General features: G+C 34.7%; 4 protein-coding genes across 7 annotated transcripts; 3 read left to right on the forward strand and 1 right to left on the reverse strand.

Annotated features, from left to right (window-relative positions):
• Window positions 1-24: 24 nt before the first annotated feature.
• On the forward strand, window positions 25-5,308 carry LOC140806054 (uncharacterized). 3 transcript variants are annotated; one of them, XM_073162496.1, is made up of 7 exons: window positions 25-1,070; window positions 2,324-2,623; window positions 2,780-2,881; window positions 3,387-3,467; window positions 4,078-4,173; window positions 4,295-4,380; window positions 5,041-5,308. In XM_073162496.1, the coding sequence occupies exons 1-5, from the start codon at window positions 248-250 to the stop codon at window positions 4,104-4,106; spliced, it is 1,335 nt and encodes a 444-aa protein (XP_073018597.1). In that variant the 5' UTR covers window positions 25-247; the 3' UTR covers window positions 4,107-4,173; window positions 4,295-4,380; window positions 5,041-5,308. The 3 variants fall into 3 exon arrangements, with proteins under 3 accessions (XP_073018597.1, XP_073018595.1, XP_073018596.1); XM_073162494.1 differs by having other exon boundaries at window positions 28-1,070; window positions 2,756-2,881; XM_073162495.1 differs by having other exon boundaries at window positions 28-1,070; window positions 2,756-2,881; window positions 4,300-4,380.
• A 4,854-nt stretch (window positions 5,309-10,162) lies between these two features.
• Window positions 10,163-12,650, forward strand: LOC140806056 (uncharacterized). Its single transcript, XM_073162498.1, has 5 exons — window positions 10,163-10,771; window positions 10,846-10,890; window positions 10,976-11,260; window positions 11,349-11,527; window positions 12,353-12,650. The coding sequence occupies exons 1-5, from the start codon at window positions 10,543-10,545 to the stop codon at window positions 12,614-12,616; spliced, it is 1,002 nt and encodes a 333-aa protein (XP_073018599.1). The 5' UTR covers window positions 10,163-10,542; the 3' UTR covers window positions 12,617-12,650.
• An 867-nt stretch (window positions 12,651-13,517) lies between these two features.
• LOC140806057 (uncharacterized) lies at window positions 13,518-17,358 on the forward strand. Of its 2 annotated transcripts, XM_073162500.1 has the most exons (10): window positions 13,518-13,993; window positions 14,399-14,445; window positions 15,356-15,458; window positions 15,715-15,801; window positions 16,130-16,213; window positions 16,341-16,394; window positions 16,672-16,752; window positions 16,870-16,915; window positions 17,001-17,064; window positions 17,148-17,358. In XM_073162500.1, exons 1-9 carry the CDS (start codon window positions 13,667-13,669, stop codon window positions 17,054-17,056), a joined length of 885 nt encoding a protein of 294 aa, XP_073018601.1. In that variant the 5' UTR covers window positions 13,518-13,666; the 3' UTR covers window positions 17,057-17,064; window positions 17,148-17,358. The 2 variants fall into 2 exon arrangements, with proteins under 2 accessions (XP_073018601.1, XP_073018600.1); XM_073162499.1 differs by having other exon boundaries at window positions 13,520-13,993; window positions 17,001-17,358.
• Window positions 17,348-22,505, reverse strand: LOC140806055 (uncharacterized). Its single transcript, XM_073162497.1, has 12 exons — window positions 22,077-22,505; window positions 21,244-21,341; window positions 21,065-21,151; window positions 20,864-20,993; window positions 20,027-20,782; window positions 19,563-19,705; window positions 19,285-19,476; window positions 19,106-19,196; window positions 18,855-19,020; window positions 18,458-18,565; window positions 18,265-18,361; window positions 17,348-17,614 (listed from the first exon to the last, which is right to left on the reverse strand). Exons 1-12 carry the CDS (start codon window positions 22,287-22,289, stop codon window positions 17,584-17,586), a joined length of 2,112 nt encoding a protein of 703 aa, XP_073018598.1. The 5' UTR covers window positions 22,290-22,505; the 3' UTR covers window positions 17,348-17,583.
• Between the last annotated feature and the right edge of the window lie 369 nt (window positions 22,506-22,874).

A 22,874-nucleotide genomic window follows, 5' to 3' on the forward strand; every position in this document is an offset into this window, starting at 1 on the left:
GTCGGATCTACCATGTCGTTTGTTCAAGTACGCACTTCCTAGGTCCTAGTTTGTCCAAACGAGGTCTTCAAGTACATGTCACGCCCACCACCGCGCCGCTGCCACTCATAGGACTCGTCTTCTCGTGTCCCAGCCGTCGTCAAACCCAATTCCACCCTTTTCCCCGACACAAGCAAATTCTGTTTCTTGATACAAATTTCTCATTCGTTAATACCAATCCGGAGTCGCAATTTGGATTCCGTTTATTATGTCATCGTCTTCTCCGCTATGTGAAGCCCGGCAGTTAACTCTTCCCAAGCTACTTCACACTTCGACGCCACATCTATCATCCCTTATGTACGATTCCAAGTCCAGTTCACTCGCCTTTCGCCACTTTGATTCATCGTTTTCTCTGTACCCTTGTGTTAACCCTTTGCGTCTTTCATCTTTTCCCTCCCCACAAACCCTCATCCCTTCCCCCACCTCCTCCGCCACCTTCCTCCACCTCCAAACATCTCCTGAATCCGCCACCACCCTTTTCCTCACGTGCTCCCCCGTTCTCCGTCCTTCCTCATCCACCCTCTTCCGCTTCTACGTTTTGCGGGACGACCGTTTCGGGAAAATCAAGGTTTTATCGAATCACAGGGATTTGGTCTGGGATCAGAGTAAGGGAGGTATGGTGTTTAATACTAATCATGGGGTTTCGATGAAATTGTCTGGTGGGATTAATGTTTTCTCGCTGTACTCGGTTTCCAACTCTAAGATATGGGTTTTTGCTGTGAGATTGATTTGTGATAATGTTGGCCCCGAGGCTTTGAAGCTTATGAAGTGTGCGGTTATTGATTGTTGTTTCCCCATATTCGAAATTAGGGTTTTGTTTGGGTTCTTAATTCTTGGGGAAGAGAACGGGGTCAGAGTTTTCCCGCTCCGTCCCTTGGTTAAGGGTAAGCAGAGAAAGGAGAAGAAAAGTGGTGGTAAAAGATCCAATTTGCAATGTGGATCGAGTAATGGAGGGAAAACTTTGGTTACAGATGAGGAATTGAATTTGTTATCTGTCAAGAGTGAAAAGAGAGAGAAGCACAATGATTCGGGTGAGTTTATTAGTTTCCTGCGTGTATTGATTTTCTTCGGTGTTTTGCTTTGTTCAGCTGCAACAGATTATCACCAAGCCATGTATAATTTTGAACTTCAGTTCTTCCACTTTTCCTCCTTTCTTCCTATAGATGTTTTAGTTAGGAGTATAGAAAGATCAAGTTTTTGATATGTTGTCTGTAGTAACCGGCCTCGCTGCTTTTTCTGGAATTTGCTGGAGATAAGTACCCTGCACATGTCATATCTTCCTTCTATAGATAAATGCTACAGTTTAATCTTGTGAAAATGCATTAGTAGTGGGAAGAAAATTCCTTAAAATGGCGGGTGCTTTTGTGTTCCTTTTATTGTACTTGTATCCTTCGTTGACATTTTTGGCTAATCATGTGGATTTTGGAGCGGGTGGCTAGAGATTAAAGTTATCCTTATTTTAATTTGTAAGCCTTTGGAGTTGCTTAGTTTTTTGAGGAATTGTGGTTTATAGAATCTCTCCAACAATAAGGTGGCTGAGCTGACATATTCAACCATTGGAAGGGAGGGATTGAGTGAAATTTGTAGCACATTTTTCATTTGCAAAATTTTGTGGCTGAAGTTATGATTCTTATAACGCCTATCATTTTGTATCCCTTGACTTAGCACAATCTGTGACACTTTTTTGTGTCATACCTCATCAATGTTAAGTTGGTTTTGGTTGTTGCAACCTATTTTTTCATTCCAAACCCATGGCATTCGTATGGTGAGATTTTTCAGAAATTATGTGACTTTTATACTTGAGAGTCTTGATTAAACATTCTGCATAAGCTCTCTGAGGAGTGTGAAAAAAAAGGTTGTCAAGTTTAATTCCATATAGAGCGTGTTTATAATTTATCTATTATATTGTTCCAGAATACATTTGTAGCTTTCTTGGAAAAGTATGTCTACATTTATATAGGTTTATAAATAACAATTGTTTGATTTCGTAAGACCTTGGAACATGGTATATTTGGTTATTTTCTTTCTTATCAACTTTTCAATTTTTTATGATGTGGTTATGTCATATGTGATAATTTGGCAATGAACTTTCTTTAATATATGCCATTTTCCTTCTCAAATTTTTTTGTATGTTCAGTCGTGCTGTGCATGAAGGAAAATTGGAAAATCTATCCTTATATTTGAATGTTTTCTGGAAGTACATTTTTTCCTTGATGCTATAAAGTTAAGAACTCTAAAACTTTGCCATTTTCTCCAGCTTCTTATTGTGCACTATAACTTGCAGTAAAGTTGAGGGTTATGAAACTGAGACAAGACTCTAAAGATGCGGGTGGTGTATTTGTGGCTTTCAAGGATAAGGATTTTAATGGGTCTGTATCTGTGAATATGCCTGGCAAATCATTGAAGGCAATTTCTGTCGAGGCATTGTCTGTAAACAAATTTGTGATCTTAGACTCTATAGGAAATTTACACGTGTTGTGTCTCTCATCTTCTCTCCATGGATTGGATGCCTGCTGTGTAATGAAGCAGTCAATTCAAACAATGAAAGTTCTTAAGATGGCTGTTTTTCATGATGTTTCCGCAGGTGGATTTTCGAAGCTTATAAATTGTTCATATTTATTTGTAGCACTAAGTATAGGTTTCAGTAGAAAACTGAAAGGCCTGATGTCATGCATTGTTATTTTCTGTACTAAATACACTTGTTGTCGATGTTCAGTGGCACAAACCGTCTGGATCTCAGATGGATGCTATACCGTGCACCTGATGGCAGTTTCTGGCGTGGACGCTTCTGTTGATGATTCTGAAGTGGAGGGCACAGATGAAAAACTAGTAACAACTTCAGGTTCCGATGACTCTCTTGTATTATCCCCTTATTCTTCATAATACGTACTGATGTTTGTGAGAGATGATCATATGCTCCATGTGGCTTCATCAATTTGGTTTGAGGCAGAATGTGTTGCGATCATGAAATTATGTTTTATTTGGATGATCTGTTTCAGCCACCATTCATTATTTTATGACCACGACCTTCATTATCTTCTGGGGATTTGTTTTACTTTGATTATGTGTTGCTACATCAACATGGGAAAAAACACATACTCACAGCTGAAGGGATTAGATCTTATGTTGGAACAAGTGGTCGAATCTGAACCAGATCTTTTAATGTTGGGATCCAATTATGAAATAAGATTTAAATTGTGTTTGGGTATTAAGTTAGATTTGTGCATTCACTACAGTTTTCTTATGTTTCTCAAGTTTTTTTATGCTGTCTACCGAAGCTTTCCTTCTATAACTATCTTCAACTCATCTTTTATGCTCTGAAACTAAATCATCTGCCTTTTTGGTAGTTACTCAAGCAATTTTGACCAGTGAAAAGATCCATGATATGGTGCCAATGAATGCTAATGCCGTCCTTATTTTGGGTGAAGGTATGCCGATTCTAACCTCATTCACTTTTTACCGATCAAAGGAGCGAGCATGATATTCAAGAAGAGTGGATGCTTACTTTTTCTTAGTACTGTACTTTAGCTTGTGAGTTTTAGATGGAGATGGACATTTGATTCTTGCCACCATGGGTTTTGTACCCTTTTTTAAAAATCCTAGAGTAATAAATTTTTTCTTGACGTTACAAAAGTGCTAATTTTTTTTCTCTGTTCCGGTTATAAATAATAGCATTTTATTAAAAATTATCATCTTCCGGTTACTTAACTGAGCCAACATTTATTTGGGCAGTTTTCAAAAATATGATTGCCTATCTAAAAATCTATGGGACTATTTTCCTTGTATTCCAGTGTCTTTTGATTGCATTTCCAGTATTGAGTTTCTATTTTTCCCCTTTTCCTGATAAAACATGAAATTTAGGTTCGCTTTTTCAGATAAAATCGAGTTTATCTTCTGTAGTCACTGTAGGATATGATATCTTTGAAATCACCACTTGGTGTTGGACCCATGTAGGGATTTTACCAAAGAATGTACTATTTTCTTCTTGCTATCCTTTTTTTATGTGTTTTTTTCTTTTTTTTAAAAAAAAATTCGCAGGAAGCTTGTTTGCCTATGCAATTTCTTAGACTTGCCTGGTGATTATGTTTTGGGAGTGATTAGTTCGTCACATGCCAAAGATTCTACACTTTTCAGGTGAATATGTGCTCATGTTGTGCTGCCACAGAATTGATAATTTTTTTCAAGTTAGATATGCAAAATTTCTCGATACTTGCAGCATTCTTTATTCTGAACTTAGTACTGATTTGCTCGTCAGTGTAGTTATCGGTGCCTAGGAACACCGGAGTTATTCTTCAGGCTGTTGTTTAACTGAATCCATGCACCATTGTTTTGCCTGAAAAGGTTAGTTTTTCTTCTTCTCGTGCCATAGAACTTATTATTGAATATTACAAAATTGGCTGGCACAGTATCCAACCAAGAACACCGAGAACGGTTCGAACAAGCTAAAATCTTTTGATAAATTATTTAGGCCTGAAGAAAGATCTTTAATCTCATCGATAGATCTTCTCTTTATCAAGATGTTTGTACATTTCATTAAGGGTGATGTATTTATTTAATTCAATTCTTTTTTAACTTAATCTTAGTTATGGTTAAAGTTTTTTAAAATTGATAGCATATCTTCACCTATTATGTGATTATGTTTTGTAGCCTAAAGTTGCAATCTCACAGGTGTCTCAGGCATCACATTATACTCTAGTTTCCCATATTGTATGTTGTTTACGACTCTCGAAAGTGCATGAGTGACCCTTGTCAAATACGTCGGCGGTCGGAAGATATTATTTAAAATTTTATTTTTCTTTTAATTTTGTTACACTCCAAATAAGTTCGTTTAGAGGTTCCTTGTCTTTATTCAATCAAAATCCTCATTATGCTGCTCTATAATGCACCACAGCACCAAACAATTTCCTGAAATCCCCACAAAGTGATTTATTTTCTATACAGAACTTGCATGCAATCTGTTTCTTTTTTCTCCTTTTTTCCAATAAACTTTTTCATCTGCAGAATTTAAGGATCTGCCCGGTGGCTCTCAATGGCATGACACACCAGATAACACGATGATTCGATGAGCCTTCTCTGCACCGGTTCGCTCTTGGCTGGTGTTCCGGACGCTTGTTTCTTCGCTGAGGATTCTACCATATTTACTCACTGGGGGTGTGGGAAGAGAAGAAATGTGTCATGTGAGAGATATCCGGGAGATGTGAAAATGGATCGAAATATGTTTCATTCTTCGAAAATAAACTATAAAATGAATTTATGTTGTTTGGTTTCATTTCCAAAGATTAAGTGTTTCTGCACATGAATTTTTCTTATGTTTAACTTTAGTCCATCTCTATACAGTTGTTTCTTACATGTGGCGATCTTTTGAATTTGTAAGGACAAATAAACCCAATCATGCAGCAAAAAAAAAACGTGGGACTGTATCCTCTGCAACTTTGGAGGCAACAAAACACAATTATATAACGCACACATTCGTGCATGTATAATTTTTTTGTAAATAATCTGATTTATATTCAAATAAAAATAATATCATAATTTCGAAAATTTAATGAAAGGTCATACAACAATTTGAAATTATAAAATGAAAAAAAAAATGCAGACAAAGACAACAAATTTGTCTCTATTATCTAGATTATTAATATTCATACACTCCATTATTTTATAATTGTACATCATCTTTATTTTTGTTGTATAAATCGATATTATTAACATTTAATTGTTGATTATTCATTTTCTAAGTAATTCGTTACAACTCTCAATTCTTGAATTAGATTTCCTAAAACTAATCTAAGCTTATAATTCAATTTGACAATATCCATAAATATAAAATAAACACAAATAAAAATTAAAACTATTATAAAATAAACTAATTGCTACTTTTATTCATCTTAATACATATATTTTTTCTTTTTTTCAGATCAAGAAATGTTTCATTTTCATAATTTTCTCGTATCTCTTATTATTTTATAAGTCTAAAAATACCTTCATTTTTTTTCATTTAATCATAATATCCGATAAAAAAATATGGAAACTAACAATCTTAATATCTTAAAATAAGATGTTAATTATCAGTTTATCATTTAAATCTTTTGTAAGATTATTCATTAAAATTGAATTGCTTTAATTTTTTTTTAACATTAATGTACATCCGTATAAAAATAAATATAGTTGAAACAATAGCTTTAATTTATATAAAAATATGAATTTAATTACTAGAGGTATATTATATGTTTTGTAGAAATAATAAAATTTTTAAAAACTTCAATTTTAATATTAAATTTTAATTTATTTCACATTTGATTCTCAACTTCTTAAATTAAAATGTCACACCTCAAAATTGTTAAGTATTTTCACAAAAAGATGCACTTTATTAGTATGATTAGCGATTATAAATTCTTTCAAGCTTTCTCTAATTTAGTGTGTGGCTGGTTCGTCCATGTTTGAGACCAAAACAGAAGAGTGGAGATGAGTTGATAAGGATGCCGATGCCGATGCCGATGCCGATGCCGATTCCATGATGATGACCATGACCTGTACCCCATCTGCACTTGCAATATAAACATTCTCATTTCTATAATTTGACGGCAAAAACTTATGTGAGACGGTCTCACGGATCGTATTCGTGAGACGGATCTCTTATTTGGGCCATTCAAGAAAAAATATATGTTAAGAATATTACTTTTTATTGTGAATATAGGTAGGGTTGACCCGTCTCATAAATTAAGATCCGTGAGACGGATTATTCCTTCCTACCCCAGCAGGCAGTGCCTGTAGGGTACATCCAAGGGCCATAATTTTTTCTGGCCCAATTTTTGTTTTTTTTTAAAAAAAAAATTTCTCATGAGATTGAATCCCAGCCATTGATCCTGGGTGTGGGCACTGCTCCCACACTCAGGATCGAACTTACCCCGTGAGACGGTCTCACATGAGACCCACTCTTGATTTGACACCCCATATATTTCTCTTCCCCACCACATTAACTTCTTACCTTACAATATTAGTAAATTCCAATCACTTAGTTTGATAGTTGATTTACGACGTTTAAAATATTTGAGTCATATCGTTTACGATGAATGTAAGTTTGATTAATATGTAATCGAGGCCAGAATAATTTTTTTTTTAAAAGTCAGAATATAGTTTATAAACATGAAATTTTCAGCTTTACGGTGAGATGACATTGAAATTTGATCATAAGAAAATTCAAATGTAGAATAAAACATGTACAAATTGCAAAGTAGGAGGATTATAATTTTTTAAAAACAAAAGCTATTTCGCCAGTAGAATACTGAGATTACCTTTTTATAACAAACTAGTAATAACGAACATGTTTAATGTATAGTAGGTCTTTAGTGAGACAGTCTCATGAATCTTTATCTGTGAGACAAGTCAACCCTACCGATATTCACAATAAAAAATAATAATCTTAGCACAAAGTATAATATTCTTAGTATAAAAAGTAATATATTTTTATGGATGACCCAGATAACCGATATTCACAATAAAAAGTAATACTCTTAGCATAAAAAGTAATACTTTTTCATAGATCACCCAAATAAGAGATATGTCTCACAAAATACGACATGTGAGACCGTCTCACACAATTTTTTGTCTTTTATGTGTATATAATATGTGCATAATAAATGGATAATGGTAATTCTAAAAAGTTGAAATTTAATATAATCTACAAACAATTAAAAATTGATAATTCATTACGCGTGTAAAACATGAGTGATTTATAAACGTAAAATTGTATTTATCGACAATTGAAGAATAGAGTAATTTTAAAAATGTAATGAAAAAATATACCAAAATATCGAATTATAATCACTTTAAACCTGTCTTAATTAATAAAATAATAAGGATGTGTTTACTTTCGGGGATATGATTACGTAGCGATAGCTTATAATGTAATTATTAAAATAATTGGATAAGATATAGAGCAATTATAGATGAATAATAATAAATTTAATTTGATTAATTAAGATCGTTATTATTTGTAAATATAATGTATTATTTAAAAAAAAAAATAGAAAATTTGAGTTAAACTATTGATTTACTTGAACTAGTATTTAACCCGTGCGATGCACGGGATGCTATTATTAAAAATTAATTATTATAAAAAATAATAAATATTTAAATTGTAAAAAATAATATAACTATAAAAAATAAAAATAAGAAACTATTTTTTCGCTAATTTTGAAAAACTTTCTTAAATATAATATATGTCAGATTAATTGTGTTAGCTTAAGACAATGATATGATTCTTATCGTGTTTAATATATTAATGTTGACCACAACCTAGATACATATTTAATTTTTTAATTTTCGAGAAATTATATATATTATTATTTTTTAATATGATAAATAAATATTTTAAATCAAATTTAATAAAAATAATGACAAATAATTTTTTCCAAAATTCAGTAACTTCGTCTAAATCATTATTTACAAGCAATTTTGTGACATGGTATGTGTTTGCCACGTTTGAAGAATAACAACAATTACTTCATCAATATCTTTATCCAAATAAGTTGTGATTTTATCCACAAAATCTATCCATAATTTACACAACAACATATTATTCCAAAAGAAAAATGAAATATGTGATTATAAGTAAATTATATATAAACCAGAAAAGTTATTTTATTGACATTTATTATGTGTATTCCAAAACAATACCAATAAATTTTTTATAAGTTGTCCTCTAATAAGTTGTTTATTTCTTTTAGAATTGGTTTAATCATTTCCATTACGAGACATTTTATACTATCTTGTATACGCGAACTTTGTAATATAGAAGAAAATTATTACATTAACAAATACGTAATAATTAAAATTTTGTGCAAATAAGATAATAATATTTTTTACTTCTCAATCATTAAAGACATATTTCAAAATTAGTGTCTCATTGTTTCCATATGTAAGTTGTTCATAATAGCGAACAAATCCAAGTTTAATTAATCGTTCATTGCAACTTCGAAGGATTCAACTCACAAATGGTGTTGAAAAGAGGAGTTATTTCAGAGTTAAGTTTTGAAGTACATAAATTTAGTGAAATAAATAGAATAAAATTAGTTTGCAATATAATATGCAACAGTGCAATATTTATAATTTAAAATTCAAATAAGGCAGCCAAGAGAAAAAAAATTATACAGTGGTGCTTTTGCATAATTATATCATGCACTAACTCTTTCAAAATATGGAAATCTCGAATTGCATGCATTGAGTGTCAAACACTTCTGATTATTGAGGGTAATAAACATATTTATTAAGGATAATTTAATGCATATTTGAAATTTTTTTGAATATATCTCTTTTAATTATATATAAATGTAATTCAATGATATCAAATGAAATATATTTCAGACATAGATCAAGTGAACATAAAATGCTTACCTGAAAGGAATCATTCCCTTCTTTTTGTGCACATTTAACTTAATTCTACACAATTTGATATTCCATAATATTCTTTTGATTGCACAAACACACTGGTGAATCTCTCGGGGTGCATTTTTTTTACAATCAAAATATAGAACTTTTATTTCTTCTAAAAAAGATCATAGAATTTTCAGAAGAAAAAAAAATAAACTATATGAAATGAACTTTAATTCAAAATTTAACCTATCGCGTACACCTTAGCCAAAAATCCAGGACATGCAATTTTTTTTAAAAAAAATTCTGGACAAGTATGACAGAAGTATGTCTCAATTCCCAAATCAAGAAGCACAATAAATTAACGATGTCCCACCAATGCAAGGGTGTCATTATAGCACCAATGGGTCAATTTCCTTGGCCTTGAATGCTTAGAAAAAACAAAGGACAATGATTTTTACATTGATGCTAAATTGCTCTGACCAACTGTCTAAACAATACTTTGATATTTAATCAAACTTTAAAGTTATCAACTTAAACATTTAGATTTAAACTAATGAACTTGAAGCCGAGTTTGATCGGATTCATTTTTGGGAAATACTGGAACCCGATATCTTTTGTGAACTGAATAAACTTTTTTTCGATTATACAAGAGTGAAGGGTTTTTTCGCCACCACTTGAGAGAGATTCATGACACATGACAAAGGAGGGAACCTCGTTATCACAAGAACTAATATGGAGTCGCCCATTGGCCGTCCGAGCATATTTTAGTCCATCAATTAGCCAACTTGTGACAACGCTTCTGCACCAACCCTCTACGCAATTTTCGTTCATATTCGACAGTATCATTATAATAGATAAAAAGTTCTAGACAAATATCAAAGCATTGAATATTCCTGAAAAATTTCACTTTTTACTCTCTAAATTCAGGAAAGGGATCTTTTTTCCTGCATTGCCCGAAAAAAGAAACAAGAAAGTTTGAATCTGAGAGCAGAGAATTGATAAATTTGAATTCTTTGGCCAAATTTTAAAGTTTCTTGAAAAGCAGCTGAGCTCTAAGGCATCTTCTGCAGCACTCCCACAAGAGCACACACCAAGTTGCAGCATGTTCTATATAGTGAAGCCAAACCAATCATGTCATCCATTTTGACCAGAGATTCCATGGAGCAATGCCAGATTACTTCACGGCGACACGACGACACGGATTTCAGCTTGAAAGAATGGGCACTCAAGGCCCGGATTTCCCGCGAGAACACGCATTCGAGAAGATTTTCGGCGTCAAATTTAAGGAGTTTTAGAGAAGATCTAGCATCAAACATGGCCATTTCTAGCACTGCTTCCTCACCAGGATACACAGCAAGAGGTAACACATATCTTCAAAATCATGTAGTAAAGCTTAAAACTTTTCCGAGTTCTTATTTTCTTGAATTGATGCAGAGGAAATTAACCCTTCAACGTATTCATTTACCACTGCCTTGAAAGGTAAGAATTAACGAGGAAAATTGAATTTACATCACAGATTTCTTGTTTCCACTTTTAAAGAACAAGTTTGGCTATTTGTGTGCAGCATTACAGGCCAGAACTGTGTATTCGTGGGAGTATATACCAACCGACGGACTTGCCACCCTCAGCTCCAAATGGAACAACGCAGAAAAGTATATCAGCAATCCCTTATCAGGAGAAGTCCCTTTGGAATGTTTATCTGCAAAGACACTAAGCGGGAGAACGTTTCGAAACGTAACGAGTAGGATCACAATGTCCGCACCACTCATTTATCCATCTCACTTGCAGCAGTTTCATGCCAAGTCCCCAATAATTGAACTTGAGGATGAAACGAAAATCACAGTTCAAGGTCTTATCTTTGTTTCTTTTTTCCAACTTCCCATTTCTATACATTGTTGATTTGCATTAGTCACGGTTATGTTTTCGTTCGAACTTAGAGAAACAACGGTGCACGACTAGAGATGTGGGCACGCAGAGCACTCCAGTTGATGTTAGTTCAAGCAATCCTAGTCCTGCTCCAACTCCTTCAATTGAAGAAAGATCCATAAAACATACTGATGTAGAAGGTGGAGATTCATCTGCTTGCTTTAGTGAAAACTCCAAGTCGGAGACAGAGGTAAAAATTAAGTTACCATAAGTATCTTATATTAAATTGAAGAGTTAGCATCTATGCAGAGTTAGAGGATCAAGAAATGAATAAAATCAGAAGCAACACTTTCTTGGTCCCAATAAAGCTAGCAAGTTCTAGAAAAAATGGTCCCAAATGAATTTCTACAGGTATCCTAAGCTTGAAAGATTACCACATGCAATAGTCTAGGAAAGTTGTACAGTTTACTTTAGGTTACGTTTTAATTGGGAAATTCGATACGCCTCGACCTTTCTTCTCGTACCATGTTATATAGCATGACTCCAAACTTTCAAGTCACATAGATCTCCTATTCAAAGTTTTTCTCTAACACGTCTTCTTATATGCTGAATGGTTCCTATGCGCTTTATATTAGGAATGGATCAAGAACTTTGTTTTCTACTAGTATTAAACATTCGACTCAGATATCGCTAAATTATTTTTACCATCAACCGTAACTTTTGGGAGTACAGGACTAAATTGAATTTAGCAACCTTTCCAAATGATTTGGGGGGTGGGGGGCTGATAAATGGCCCCTCAAGCATGTGCCAGAGCACATGTGTACTTATGTGGTCACACTCTTGATCTTGTTCTGTATATCTTCATCTTCCATAGATTATACTTTTTGTCTTTACCCCTTTCACCAATGGTCAAAATCTGTTCTTATTGGAAGATAAGAACAACCTTTTGTTACTTGTAAGTTAATCTGTTCACTTCACAAATCCACCCCACGAGAATTTCAAGATAACACCAAGAAATTTATCACATATCACTCAAATCTGACATGAATGCTTCTGGTGCAAATGGCCCCGGCAGCTAGAAGAGAAAGAGACAACAGACAAAAAGTACACAGAAAGAAATGAAGCAGCAGAGACAAAGAAAATGAGGAAGCAGATAATGTGCATCATGTGCAGGAGCAGCAGCCAGGGAGCTGTGGGATGCCTATCAATTATATCATTGAAGGGTTTGTGGATGAGAACAAAGACGAAAAAAGGGCCAAAAATAAACCAAGAAAACACTGACCATTCTACCATTTTTTACCCTATAAATAAGTGGTTGCTAAAAAACAATGCATTGTAACTTGTTCATCCTAAAACAGAAAGGTGCTCCATTTTCAACTATTCCCTCCCCCCTCCCTCCCCCCAGTGTATTTATGCAAGTACTATCAATGGATGGGCTGGCAGCACGATCGTCTGATTTAGATAAATAAATTTTGTCCTTTGTGCTTCGAAACTATAAATTTCTTTCTTTTCTTTACTTGCTTGATTTTCTGTGAAACAAACAACCCATTACAGTAATCTGCAATTGTTGGCTCAAGTAAGTTTGGTTGGTCCATTTCAGGACAGGAATTGCTAGCTGATGAAAAATATGAATTATTAATGATCATTCAGCTTAAGCTGTATGCAATATCATCCATGATCGTTTAGCAACATTTTAATATAATTGAGATGGTGGCCACTTCGAAATGCTCAAAGACATATTCCAATCAACTAGGAACGAGCGTGGCAAAGGTTTACACAGATTAACTAATAGTTCAAACAAACAACAACAATCCTTCTTTTGTGTGAGCTTAACAAGAAACTATGACAAATAGAGCAACTATATTCATGCAGGCACAATGACATAATATAAGGGATACGAGGAATTCAAACTTGGAAAACCTCTATGAGTAAAAACCATACGATCGTAATCCATCAAAATAATCTCCAATCATGATATCTTAATTTTGACATAACAAGAGTGTTCAAAATGTAATCCAAAGACTTCATTAATAGCTTATTTCAGCTCAATCCAATTGATAGATTTTCTTAAATGACTTTCGTTAGTAGACCACGCGGATTGAACCTTAAAAATGACCATGTCATCAAATATGTGAGTTGAAGAGGAGAGACTAGAATCTTGAAATATTATATAAGATGATTAATCGATCATCTTATTATAAAATGAAAAAAAAATGATGAAGTTCAATTGAAATGATTACTTAATTATATTGTTTTTCTTAAAAAAGGAGTGACTGTGCAGGCTGTGCAGCATTGACTCACGCCAAAGATTTGGCAGTTAAAGAGTGGCCACAATTAAGTTTTTCCTTCCCTCCCATCTCTGGATAACACCACCACTCGCTTCTCACGGATGCAAATGAAACCGACGGCCGCGGCGGCGACTATGTCTAGTGGTGACGTAGGTGGAATGACACTCAGCGCTCTGCGTTTCGGGACTTCCGGACGCACCTATTTACGGCTGTTGCCTTCATCAAAGTCTATCGAACCCGACCCCTCCGGTGTAGTTTGCTTTACTGCCAGAAATCAAGGTTCAATTTTGTTAAAAAATCAAGCTGCAATGAAACTCAAACTTGTCCCCAGAGCTGCAGAATCGACTCAGCCTTCCTCTTCTGTGGCCAATGCTGCTGCAAACATCAAGAAAGACACTGTTCCGGATAATGAGTTTTCGCTCGCCAAGGTACCCGTTTATTTTTTCTGTAAAATGTTTCCCAATGTTTCGGCTGTTTCGAGTTTTTGCATTTGGATTTGTTTTGCCGAGTTTTCCAATCCACGTTATCAAACTACGAAAGCCTTTTGAGCCGTGTGCTGCTTTATGTTTTTCAAAATTTTCAGTTTTCAAAAGGAGATGCTGTATAGGATGTGTTAATTCAGTATTATTCTGGTTGTTTCAACTTTCAAGCTTCACTCAGTTAATTGCATACAGCATTAAAGATTAATATTTAGCTCTTGTAATACATGTTAAGGATATCAAATAAGAGTTATGCCTGCTTCTATTTATCTGTTAAATTTCCAATCATTTGTGAAACCTCAAGATAGTAAGCAGTTTCCTTCACAACGACTAACTTTCTATTGTTATGTACAGGTTTCTTTTGGTGTCATTGGGTTAGGTGTTGGCGTGACGCTTCTCTCGTGAGTATATTCTTTTCTTTTTGTATGAAAGCTTGTGTCTTGTCTAACTTAATTTCATCGACCACCGCATCCATATAATCAAGTCTTTCCTTGTTTTTCCCCCCAGGTGCGTAGGCTAGACTACTTTTCACAATTAAAAGAGAACAGGAATGAGGGGTTCCAGGAAAGGAAAAGAAACTAACAATTTTTCCTACTTAGAATTTACCCCACCAATATGAAAATTATTGTGGCGGAGTTGAAGGACTGAAATCATTTCTTTCCAACTTACATGTTGTTTGAAGCATGAGGGATAGGTAATAGGATGACTGGTCACATGCGGTCCTTCAGAAGAGATTAGACAAAGAGTGCATCGAGTTCACTTACTTTGTTTAGTCTTTTTTAAATATATATGATTTTCGAGGACTGGTCAAATATTTCTGCCTTGGGGGTTTATTTGTGCATCCTGCCTTGAGGCTGATGTTGAGGCACTCCCCAAACCAAGCCATTCAAAAAACAGTCAAATGTATTATGTTATCATTCCATATATTACATGGACTTACTCTTGAATGTGAGGTTGTGGACTCTAAAATCTTGACAACTTCATGTATTTTGGAAAAAAAAGTGATTTCTTTTTCATTTTCTCCAGTAATGAAGTGATACCATATACAAACAACATTCTAAGTTTCTAACCATTCTTGCACTAGTCACATGAAAATTTAACCTTTTTGTGTTTTGTGGTCTTTGCAAAATACCATACAAGTGCTCTTATATTTTTGTTTGTGCATCAAAATTTTGAATATTTATTTATAAGAGTGTTCCTAACATAGGTTGTTTTTGTAGACTTCTGTTCATATGTTTTGCTAACCATGATTTTCAAGTAGTAAATATGTCGTGAATAAAATTGATTATTTTGACAAGTGTTCTTACACAGCTATGGATTCGGGGCATACTTCAACATCCTCCCAGGATCTGAATGGTCAGCGCTGATGCTGACCTACGGCTTTCCTCTCGCAGTAATTGGCATGGCTCTGAAGGTTAATAACTTCTTGGTTTTGATGTACACTCCACACTGTATTTCATTAGAACCTTATAAATACTTGTCCATTTGCTGTAGATTATGCTTGTATACTTATTTTTTACATCGTAATATTTGTTCGTAATTTTACCTATGTGTGATGCACAAGGAAGACCACTGCTCATTTTACTTCCTGAAGTTGAGAACGAAACACTTATCATGCTATCTTATCCTTGCCTTACTTATGATGTTCGTATCTTTATATTATTTTCTAGTATGCAGAGCTTAAGCCAGTGCCCTGCTTGACCTACTCAGATGCTCAGAAGCTGAGAGAAAAATGTGCGACTGAAATTCTTAAGCAGGCAAGTTTCATCTTTATATCATATTCCTAGTAGAGTTTCTTCTTCGTAAGTTCTTATGGTTATTGCTTGTTACTATTCTCGACGTCCATACTCTAAGATACTACTAGATCCCCTCAACTTTGCAATACAGCACGAGATCTTCCCCTGCTTTCTGTATTTAGGTAATCAGTTCTTTTTGAAGGGCTATTATTTTAAATGACATGTTTAGATATCATAATGAACTAACATATTCTCGGTTATAATTGCAACCTTTATATCATCATCCATGCACTTCTAGTTTTCCCTGCCTTGTTATGCCCAATAACACCATTTTCCTCGTATTTGTTAGGTTAGAAATGATGTTACAAGATACCGGTATGGGGACGAACAGCATCTGGAAGAAGCATTAAAGCGAATTTTCCAATATGGCCAGGTAGTTAAACCCCTTGGCTTTCTTCTGCATCCTTCCAAACTCGGTCCAAATTCAAAAGATTTAAATCATTAACAAATTAAAATTTTGAACTTCAAACAATTGATACGGGATCTCCATTGTCTGTTAGGGTGGAGGAATATCACGCAGGAGTGCTCCTATTCTACAAAGTATCCGGGAAGAAGTATGAGCACAAAACTTGCTTTATGTTCCTAATGCTATGCGAATGTGACTATATCAATAAGTTTAATCTTCCATATCAAACTTGTATTTGTATTCAATAAGTTTAATCTCCCATATCACTAATAGACAGTCATCTACAATTATACTCATTTGCTTTTTGTCCTATGAACTTAATTTTTATTGATAAGTTGCACTTTGGATTACTACATCATGATTTTTGTTTTGCAAATTTTGACAGGCTGTTCTTATCGAACTTGTGGTTTATTTGTTTGTTTTAGGTTACTGAGGATGGTCTATACTGTTTGACATTGGTATTTGAGGCTAAAGCCCTGAGTCTATCTGATTTTGAGCAAAGACAGGTAGGATAACAGTAATCCTATGTAAACAAAATTAATATTATGATTCTCCATGATATTTGCTATTCTTCTGAAATTCCAAATGTCCCCTAGCTAAGTTCAAAATTTGCTCATTTCCAGGCAAAGTTTACTACATTCTTCGGACCAGGAATCACAGCTGAAATTGGTAAGTACTGTCACCTTGTTTACTAAAGTACATAATATATCTGTTTCAAGTTTTAAATAAAACGGCTTTGAGTTTGTGGATGCAGCCGAGGGACAGAACAATTTATACGAGGTCAAGCTAATTTCCAACACAACACCGTAAATATTTAGGCAAGTTTTACAAGTCCTCTATGGAAACCCGACTGTAATACTTCATAAATGAATAACGTACATTTTTATGGCAATATGTACAGCAAAATATATATTTATGACACAAATTGGCAAAGAAGAGGTGACAAGAACAAAGGCGTGAAGGAAGTAGTTCTCGAGACTGGCAAACACCATAATTCTAACCAAGGAAAAAGTAGAATCTCAAACGAATTTCTTACAAGATTTCATAATTTTATTACAGAATGACTATTAATCAGCTGTCTCCATGAAATGGGTAGACGTAAAAACTTTAAATGTGTACTCTATTTGTTCGTTTTACAATGTAGACATCCGAACACATACAAGTTCTTCCAGAAAATTAGATATTACAGAACAGTTTGAATGTCACAAATTAAAAGAAAATAAAAACCAGTTAATGTTCAAAATCACATTTAGTAAGCTCCAGTTACAGCAGTGATTATTTCCAGGTTTAGGTAGCTGGAATAGGTTAATTCAGGAAAGAGTACAATCTGGGATCTTTTATCCCCTTGAGGCCCTTATCCTTCGTCCCCTGCAAGCAAATTTATCAGAGAACCTGAAACTCGCTTGCCATCAAATTAAAGATACAGATGACAGAATTGAAAGACAATGGCTTCATGCTCACGGATTGAAAGACACAAACCATGATGGATTTTAGTTATGAACATAATAATAAAAGATTTTACTCATTACCAATTCAAGTAAACAAAATTTCAATTCATGTATTTATAATAGAAAATTCCAATCACAAATTTAAGAATAAACAGTTTTTTTGCAATTTAGTTTTTCAAATAAGCTTTAGCAGTATTTATTTGATTTCTCTAGACAGGGTAAGTTTCATGGACACATCAAACATGGGCACCCGAAACAAATCTCAGATACTGATGTTTAATAGTGAATACCTTCTTTTATATTATAATGCAATGCACAAAACATGCATACATCTCCCCACATGCATACGACGGTTGCATTTTTCATCGACAACTTTTGGTGGATTATGACCCCTTTTCCCAGTCCCTTTACACTAGTTTTGTGATCTGAGGAAACTAATTGAATTAAACTGATAACCTCCCATCTTTGGTCTCATATATACATATAAAATATTTTTGCTGAAAAGCAAAGTGTTTAGGACATCTATAACCAAAGACATAAATTCACTCTCTCATGGGATAAGATTGCTACCTTAAAGAGAGTATGTGCTTTTCAATGACTTCTTTTCCTTCGGCATCAATAACAAACCATTTGTCATCGAAGTTAAGAGATTCTCCATTCCCAATATCTACCAATCAAAGATGAAAGTTGTGACTTTTAATATATATTTTTTACCTAAACACCATATGTAGCAAAGGAATGCAAATATGTCTCACTGACTTACTTTGATGCAGCACATCAGATTTTCCTATGCAATTCAATTTCCAGTATGCATGACCACCATGACCCTTGTAGATAGGCTCTATTCTTACAGCATCAGATTTCTTATTATCTGCAAAAAATGTATAGAATGATGCCAGAACATCAGAAAATTGATGCAACGTTAGCGATCAAAGCATGAAGTTACTTGAACACAAAAACCAGCAAAAAACACCAATGCTTCAACCTTCAATTACAAAATAGTGTAAACTTTTCATAACTGAGACACTAACTTTCATGTAGAGAAGACAATAGGAGATGATAATAAAAAAAAAAAAATCAGCATCCCACTTTATGAAGGCTTATATGAAGTTGGTTTTTGGTTGATATTTATGTACTTGGATGAATCCTTCGTGACTTACTGTTCATCATGCCCATTGGCTTGAGCACTTTGGCATGAGCTTGTGCCGCCTCCGCTTTAATGCGATAGACAATGGCTTCATGCTCAGATATTGAAAGACAGGAACTGTTATTGATGATAATTGCCTTGGCAATATCATCTTGCATTTTCTGCTTCAAACTCTTCTCCTGTGTGAAATAAACAAGTTTCATGTAAAACAAATTTCTGAGGCGCTTAAATTCCTAAAAAATCTATCTTAATGATTTTTATTACCATGTCTTTTGCTTCAGTAACTAGTTGTCTAGCTTCCTTGACCTTTTCAGCATGTCTTCTGTTTTGGTCGTCTATCCAATTCCGTATCTTTCTGTACATGGTGAAAACATTATGAATCTAAGTGAACTTGAAAATTGAAGCACATATAATAAAACATAAAAATGGAAAAAGGTACTCACTGAGTTCCAAGAACTTCATCACACAGAAAGTTTAAGAGCTTAAGCCTTTTTGAAGTAGCTAGTGTCTCATAATCAGATGCATTATCTAAAGAATCCAATCCATGCACTTTGTGTCCACCTCTAGATTCAGACAAGTATTTCTTAAGTGCATGGAACCATGAGTTTTTCCCATTTGATGGGCTTAGAGTTTCACTGGAAAAAATGGAAAAACAAGTTATCAATTTATCCAACGAAAGAGAATTAACATACTTGCCAATTTACTGGATAATAAGTCATACTATTCCCCTCTATCAGTCTGTATATCAGATATCAGCTGAATACAGAACTGGACAGTTGCAGAAAATTTCCTGTGGCGTCCAGTTCGTCCGTGTAATAAGTCTCGAAGAATAGATTCTGGTTGCCCTTTTTTCACCTCAAGGATCTGTTGATCAAAATGACGGATGAGGAAAGTTAGGAAAACCAAAATGGACAAGGTATCACTCACAAGTGACAGCTCGTACATATTGATTTTGAGGTGATGATCAACAGGTATGAAATACAGGTTGATTAAATGATTGCATGTAAGTAATTAACAGTATAAAATTACAAAATGTAGGTTATAACTGAAAGAAATGATATTGGGAGTAAGAAATATACATTATTAGGAGCATATTTAAAGCTAAGAATAAATGAAACACGCAGAGTTCCAACTATATCAAAGAAGATTTCTGTTATCAGATTAATTATGATTGCTGTCACTTGCCTTTGCGAAAACAGCACAGAATTCTAAGAACTGCAAAGCTTCTCCAACATCTTCCGCACATACATCGATTCCAGCAACACTTAGCAAGTCACTTCCCATGGGCAATGGGATTTCAATATGAAAATCTTCATTTTGAGGCTTCAGAACGTCTTTGTTATTTGTGGCCTTACTTTCCTTTTCTTTTCTTCTTTTACCATTTCCACCACCATCTTTGGTAACAATGATTGTCCCATTCACAATTTCTTTTAGATCATCTCTAGCATTGCATGATTGCCTTTTCTTGGATTTATTATTAATGACATCCAACTTTCTAGGACTCGTCCTCCTGGCTAAATTGAAATCATTCTTGTTGCTATATTCCTTCTCTGCTAATCCATCCCTAGCTGTTTTCAGTTTCTTCACATCATTATGAACACCATTCTCCTCCAAGTTTACGTTATCATCAGTTCTATTAAGCATCCCATCTGATCTATTCCTCTTTGTTTTCTTTGTTTTTTTATCACAGGCAGATGAACCATTTTCTCTTGTTAAAATATCAATATTCCCCTTGTGATGATGTGTCTCTTCAGACTGCTCCTGCATTGTTTTTCCCTTATCAGGGCCAATTCTCTTCAGAGAGGCATCATTGTCTTTGTTGCCATATTTCACCACCTTAACTTCCTTGGACTTCATTCCAATAGGATTTGGTAGATTTGCATCCACTTTTCCATCAAAAGAATTTTCCTTTCCCCGTTTTCTAGGAGACACAGCAGCTTCCTGCTAATTTCAGAAGCAGAGCATGAGACAAATTACATAGTCCGCAAACACAACATTGTACATTTTATTTAAGGAGGCAACCTTAGACGGTGAAGCAACCATGTTGGTGAATTGCCCCACCCCTTTAAGAAGCATCTCAGAAACAGAAGAAAATCCAGTTGCCTTTGCTGTAGTGACAAGTATACCAGTGGGTTGATGACCTCTTTTCTTCCTAAATGATACTCAATTTTATCAGGAAAATACAGGAAGAACAAGCATCCAGAAATATGTCAAAAGACTCACATGCAAATACTGCAGTTGCAAATCCCTCTGCATCTAGGACAACTCCACTCCCCTAAGGCAGATACTTCTTCTGCCTTTTCTCCATACCTAACTTAGAAATAATAAATATGTTGTACAAAATTAATCCACCAACATCCAAACAAATAGTATTACAACTTATGATAAAAGCAGGTCAAAACCTGTTCAAGAGGCATTTATGACAAAACATAATGGGGCACGGTTTGTTGCTCCTCTGAATTGTGCACGCTGCTACAAAGTCTCTAGTTTTTTGACGACACTACAGAACATCAAGTATAAAACAGACAAATTCTTGTCAAAAAGGAGAGAAAGAAGAGAACCCATTTAAAATACTTCGTACTCAGCAGTAGAATCACCAATGTTGTGGTAATAATGGAGACTCTGTTGTGCAGGCTTTAAGTTAAAGCAATGAAAGCAAGAACGTAACATATTTTCACTTTTGATATGCACAAGAAGTTATCCTGTGACAGAGAATACATAATTCCACATGTTTTAACATGTCATACTGACTTATGCTATGTAGGGATGAAATCCTGGCATCCAGTCCAGACCAATTCCAAGTTTCATAAGATGAATTTCTATTGATTATTTCAAACTCATAATTCAACACCTCATCTAAAGTTAGTGCTAAAGCTTAGAGATCATAGAAGGATGAAGGAACAAATCAACACTTCAATAACTTCATAATTCACACAAGTAATTCAAGTGGCAACACTAAAGAGCAATAGTTTTCGAGTGATTCACTATATAAAAACAGTGACTTGAGCATCCTATTTCTTTTATTTCTCTTTGGGCATTTTAAAAGTTTCTTTGCCTCATAGATCAAAATCATCGCTTCTTCCACCGCTACTCTTAAAAGTTAGATAACCACGGCTTACAAGAAATGGAAGCCAACTCTGATTACTTCACTTCAAATCAACAAACACGTAAATTAACAAACGTAACCGAATGTGCATATCATAATAATGGGATTTTGTGGAATGAATCGGGACACCTGATGACAAGTTTTCCCGTTGACGGAATCATAAATCCGGCCACCCATAAGCCGTACTCCAGGAGACTTGTTCCTCTTCGAAGGTGAAGAAATAACAACATTTTCCACAGGCCCAGATGATTTCTGGGACTTGATTTCCTTCTTCTGAGGACTCTTAATCTTTTCCTTCCCAGATTCACTCTTCTTGGAAGCAGAACCTGAAACAACCGCCATTGTCGCCGGAAGTTTTCAAACACTTGGAATTTCCCGTAGAACCTATAATAGGTTTCCTGAGAATTTTATACTCAAAATCGAGAGGAAGATTTAAGCTACAAATTACTTTTTATTTTTTCGAAAACAAGCTACGAAAAATTTGGAGGGACTTTGATTTGTTCGGGGTGACAGTGGCGCTAATCGAATTTTTTGACATGGGTCTCTCTTATTCTTCTCCCGCCGTTGGCGAGCTGAAATGGAGGAATTGGGCTTGTAATATGGGCTGGGCTGTCAGTCCATTTTATAAAATTCTGATAAATTGTATTTATATAGTTTATTTATTATTTAAAACTTTGATTTTCTCTGCTGTGGAGATTGCGTCCCAGTTGTCAGCGTGGCGTCAGGTAACACCATGTTGGTATTAAATCAATATTATTGTTCCAAACGGTGAAATCGTTCAATTTAAGCGTCCCACACCTCCGGTCCGACAGGATTGTGAGAGGAGGTAAATCATGGCGATTCAGCCAACCAGCAGCAACTAGACCTTATGATACGCCGCGCACAAGGAGCTCCCCTCATTGGAGGGAATTTAACTCCCACACTGTC

The sequence above is a fragment of the Primulina eburnea genome, chromosome 11, assembly GCF_022965805.1.
Source record: "Primulina eburnea isolate SZY01 chromosome 11, ASM2296580v1, whole genome shotgun sequence".
NCBI classification, from domain to species: Eukaryota; Viridiplantae; Streptophyta; class Magnoliopsida; order Lamiales; family Gesneriaceae; genus Primulina; species Primulina eburnea.

Coding starts and splice junctions, on each gene's coding strand:
- LOC140806054 (XM_073162494.1), top strand. CDS start 248: ATGTCATCGTCTTCTCCGCTATGTGAAGCCCGGCAGTTAACTCTTCCC. Junction 2,624..2,755: donor TTTTCATGATGTTTCCGCAG/GTGGATTTTCGA, acceptor GTCGATGTTCAG/TGGCACAAACCGTCTGGATC. Junction 3,468..4,077: donor CGTCCTTATTTTGGGTGAAG/GTATGCCGATTC, acceptor AAAAATTCGCAG/GAAGCTTGTTTGCCTATGCA.
- LOC140806056 (XM_073162498.1), top strand. CDS start 10,543: ATGTCATCCATTTTGACCAGAGATTCCATGGAGCAATGCCAGATTACT. Junction 10,891..10,975: donor ATTTACCACTGCCTTGAAAG/GTAAGAATTAAC, acceptor ATTTGTGTGCAG/CATTACAGGCCAGAACTGTG. Junction 11,261..11,348: donor AACGAAAATCACAGTTCAAG/GTCTTATCTTTG, acceptor GTTCGAACTTAG/AGAAACAACGGTGCACGACT.
- LOC140806057 (XM_073162500.1), top strand. CDS start 13,667: ATGCAAATGAAACCGACGGCCGCGGCGGCGACTATGTCTAGTGGTGAC. Junction 13,994..14,398: donor ATGAGTTTTCGCTCGCCAAG/GTACCCGTTTAT, acceptor TGTTATGTACAG/GTTTCTTTTGGTGTCATTGG. Junction 16,753..16,869: donor CTGATTTTGAGCAAAGACAG/GTAGGATAACAG, acceptor GCTCATTTCCAG/GCAAAGTTTACTACATTCTT.
- LOC140806055 (XM_073162497.1), bottom strand. CDS start 22,289: ATGGCGGTTGTTTCAGGTTCTGCTTCCAAGAAGAGTGAATCTGGGAAG. Junction 21,342..22,076: donor ACGGGAAAACTTGTCATCAG/GTGTCCCGATTC, acceptor GATGTTCTGTAG/TGTCGTCAAAAAACTAGAGA. Junction 19,021..19,105: donor TTACTGAAGCAAAAGACATG/GTAATAAAAATC, acceptor TATTTCACACAG/GAGAAGAGTTTGAAGCAGAA.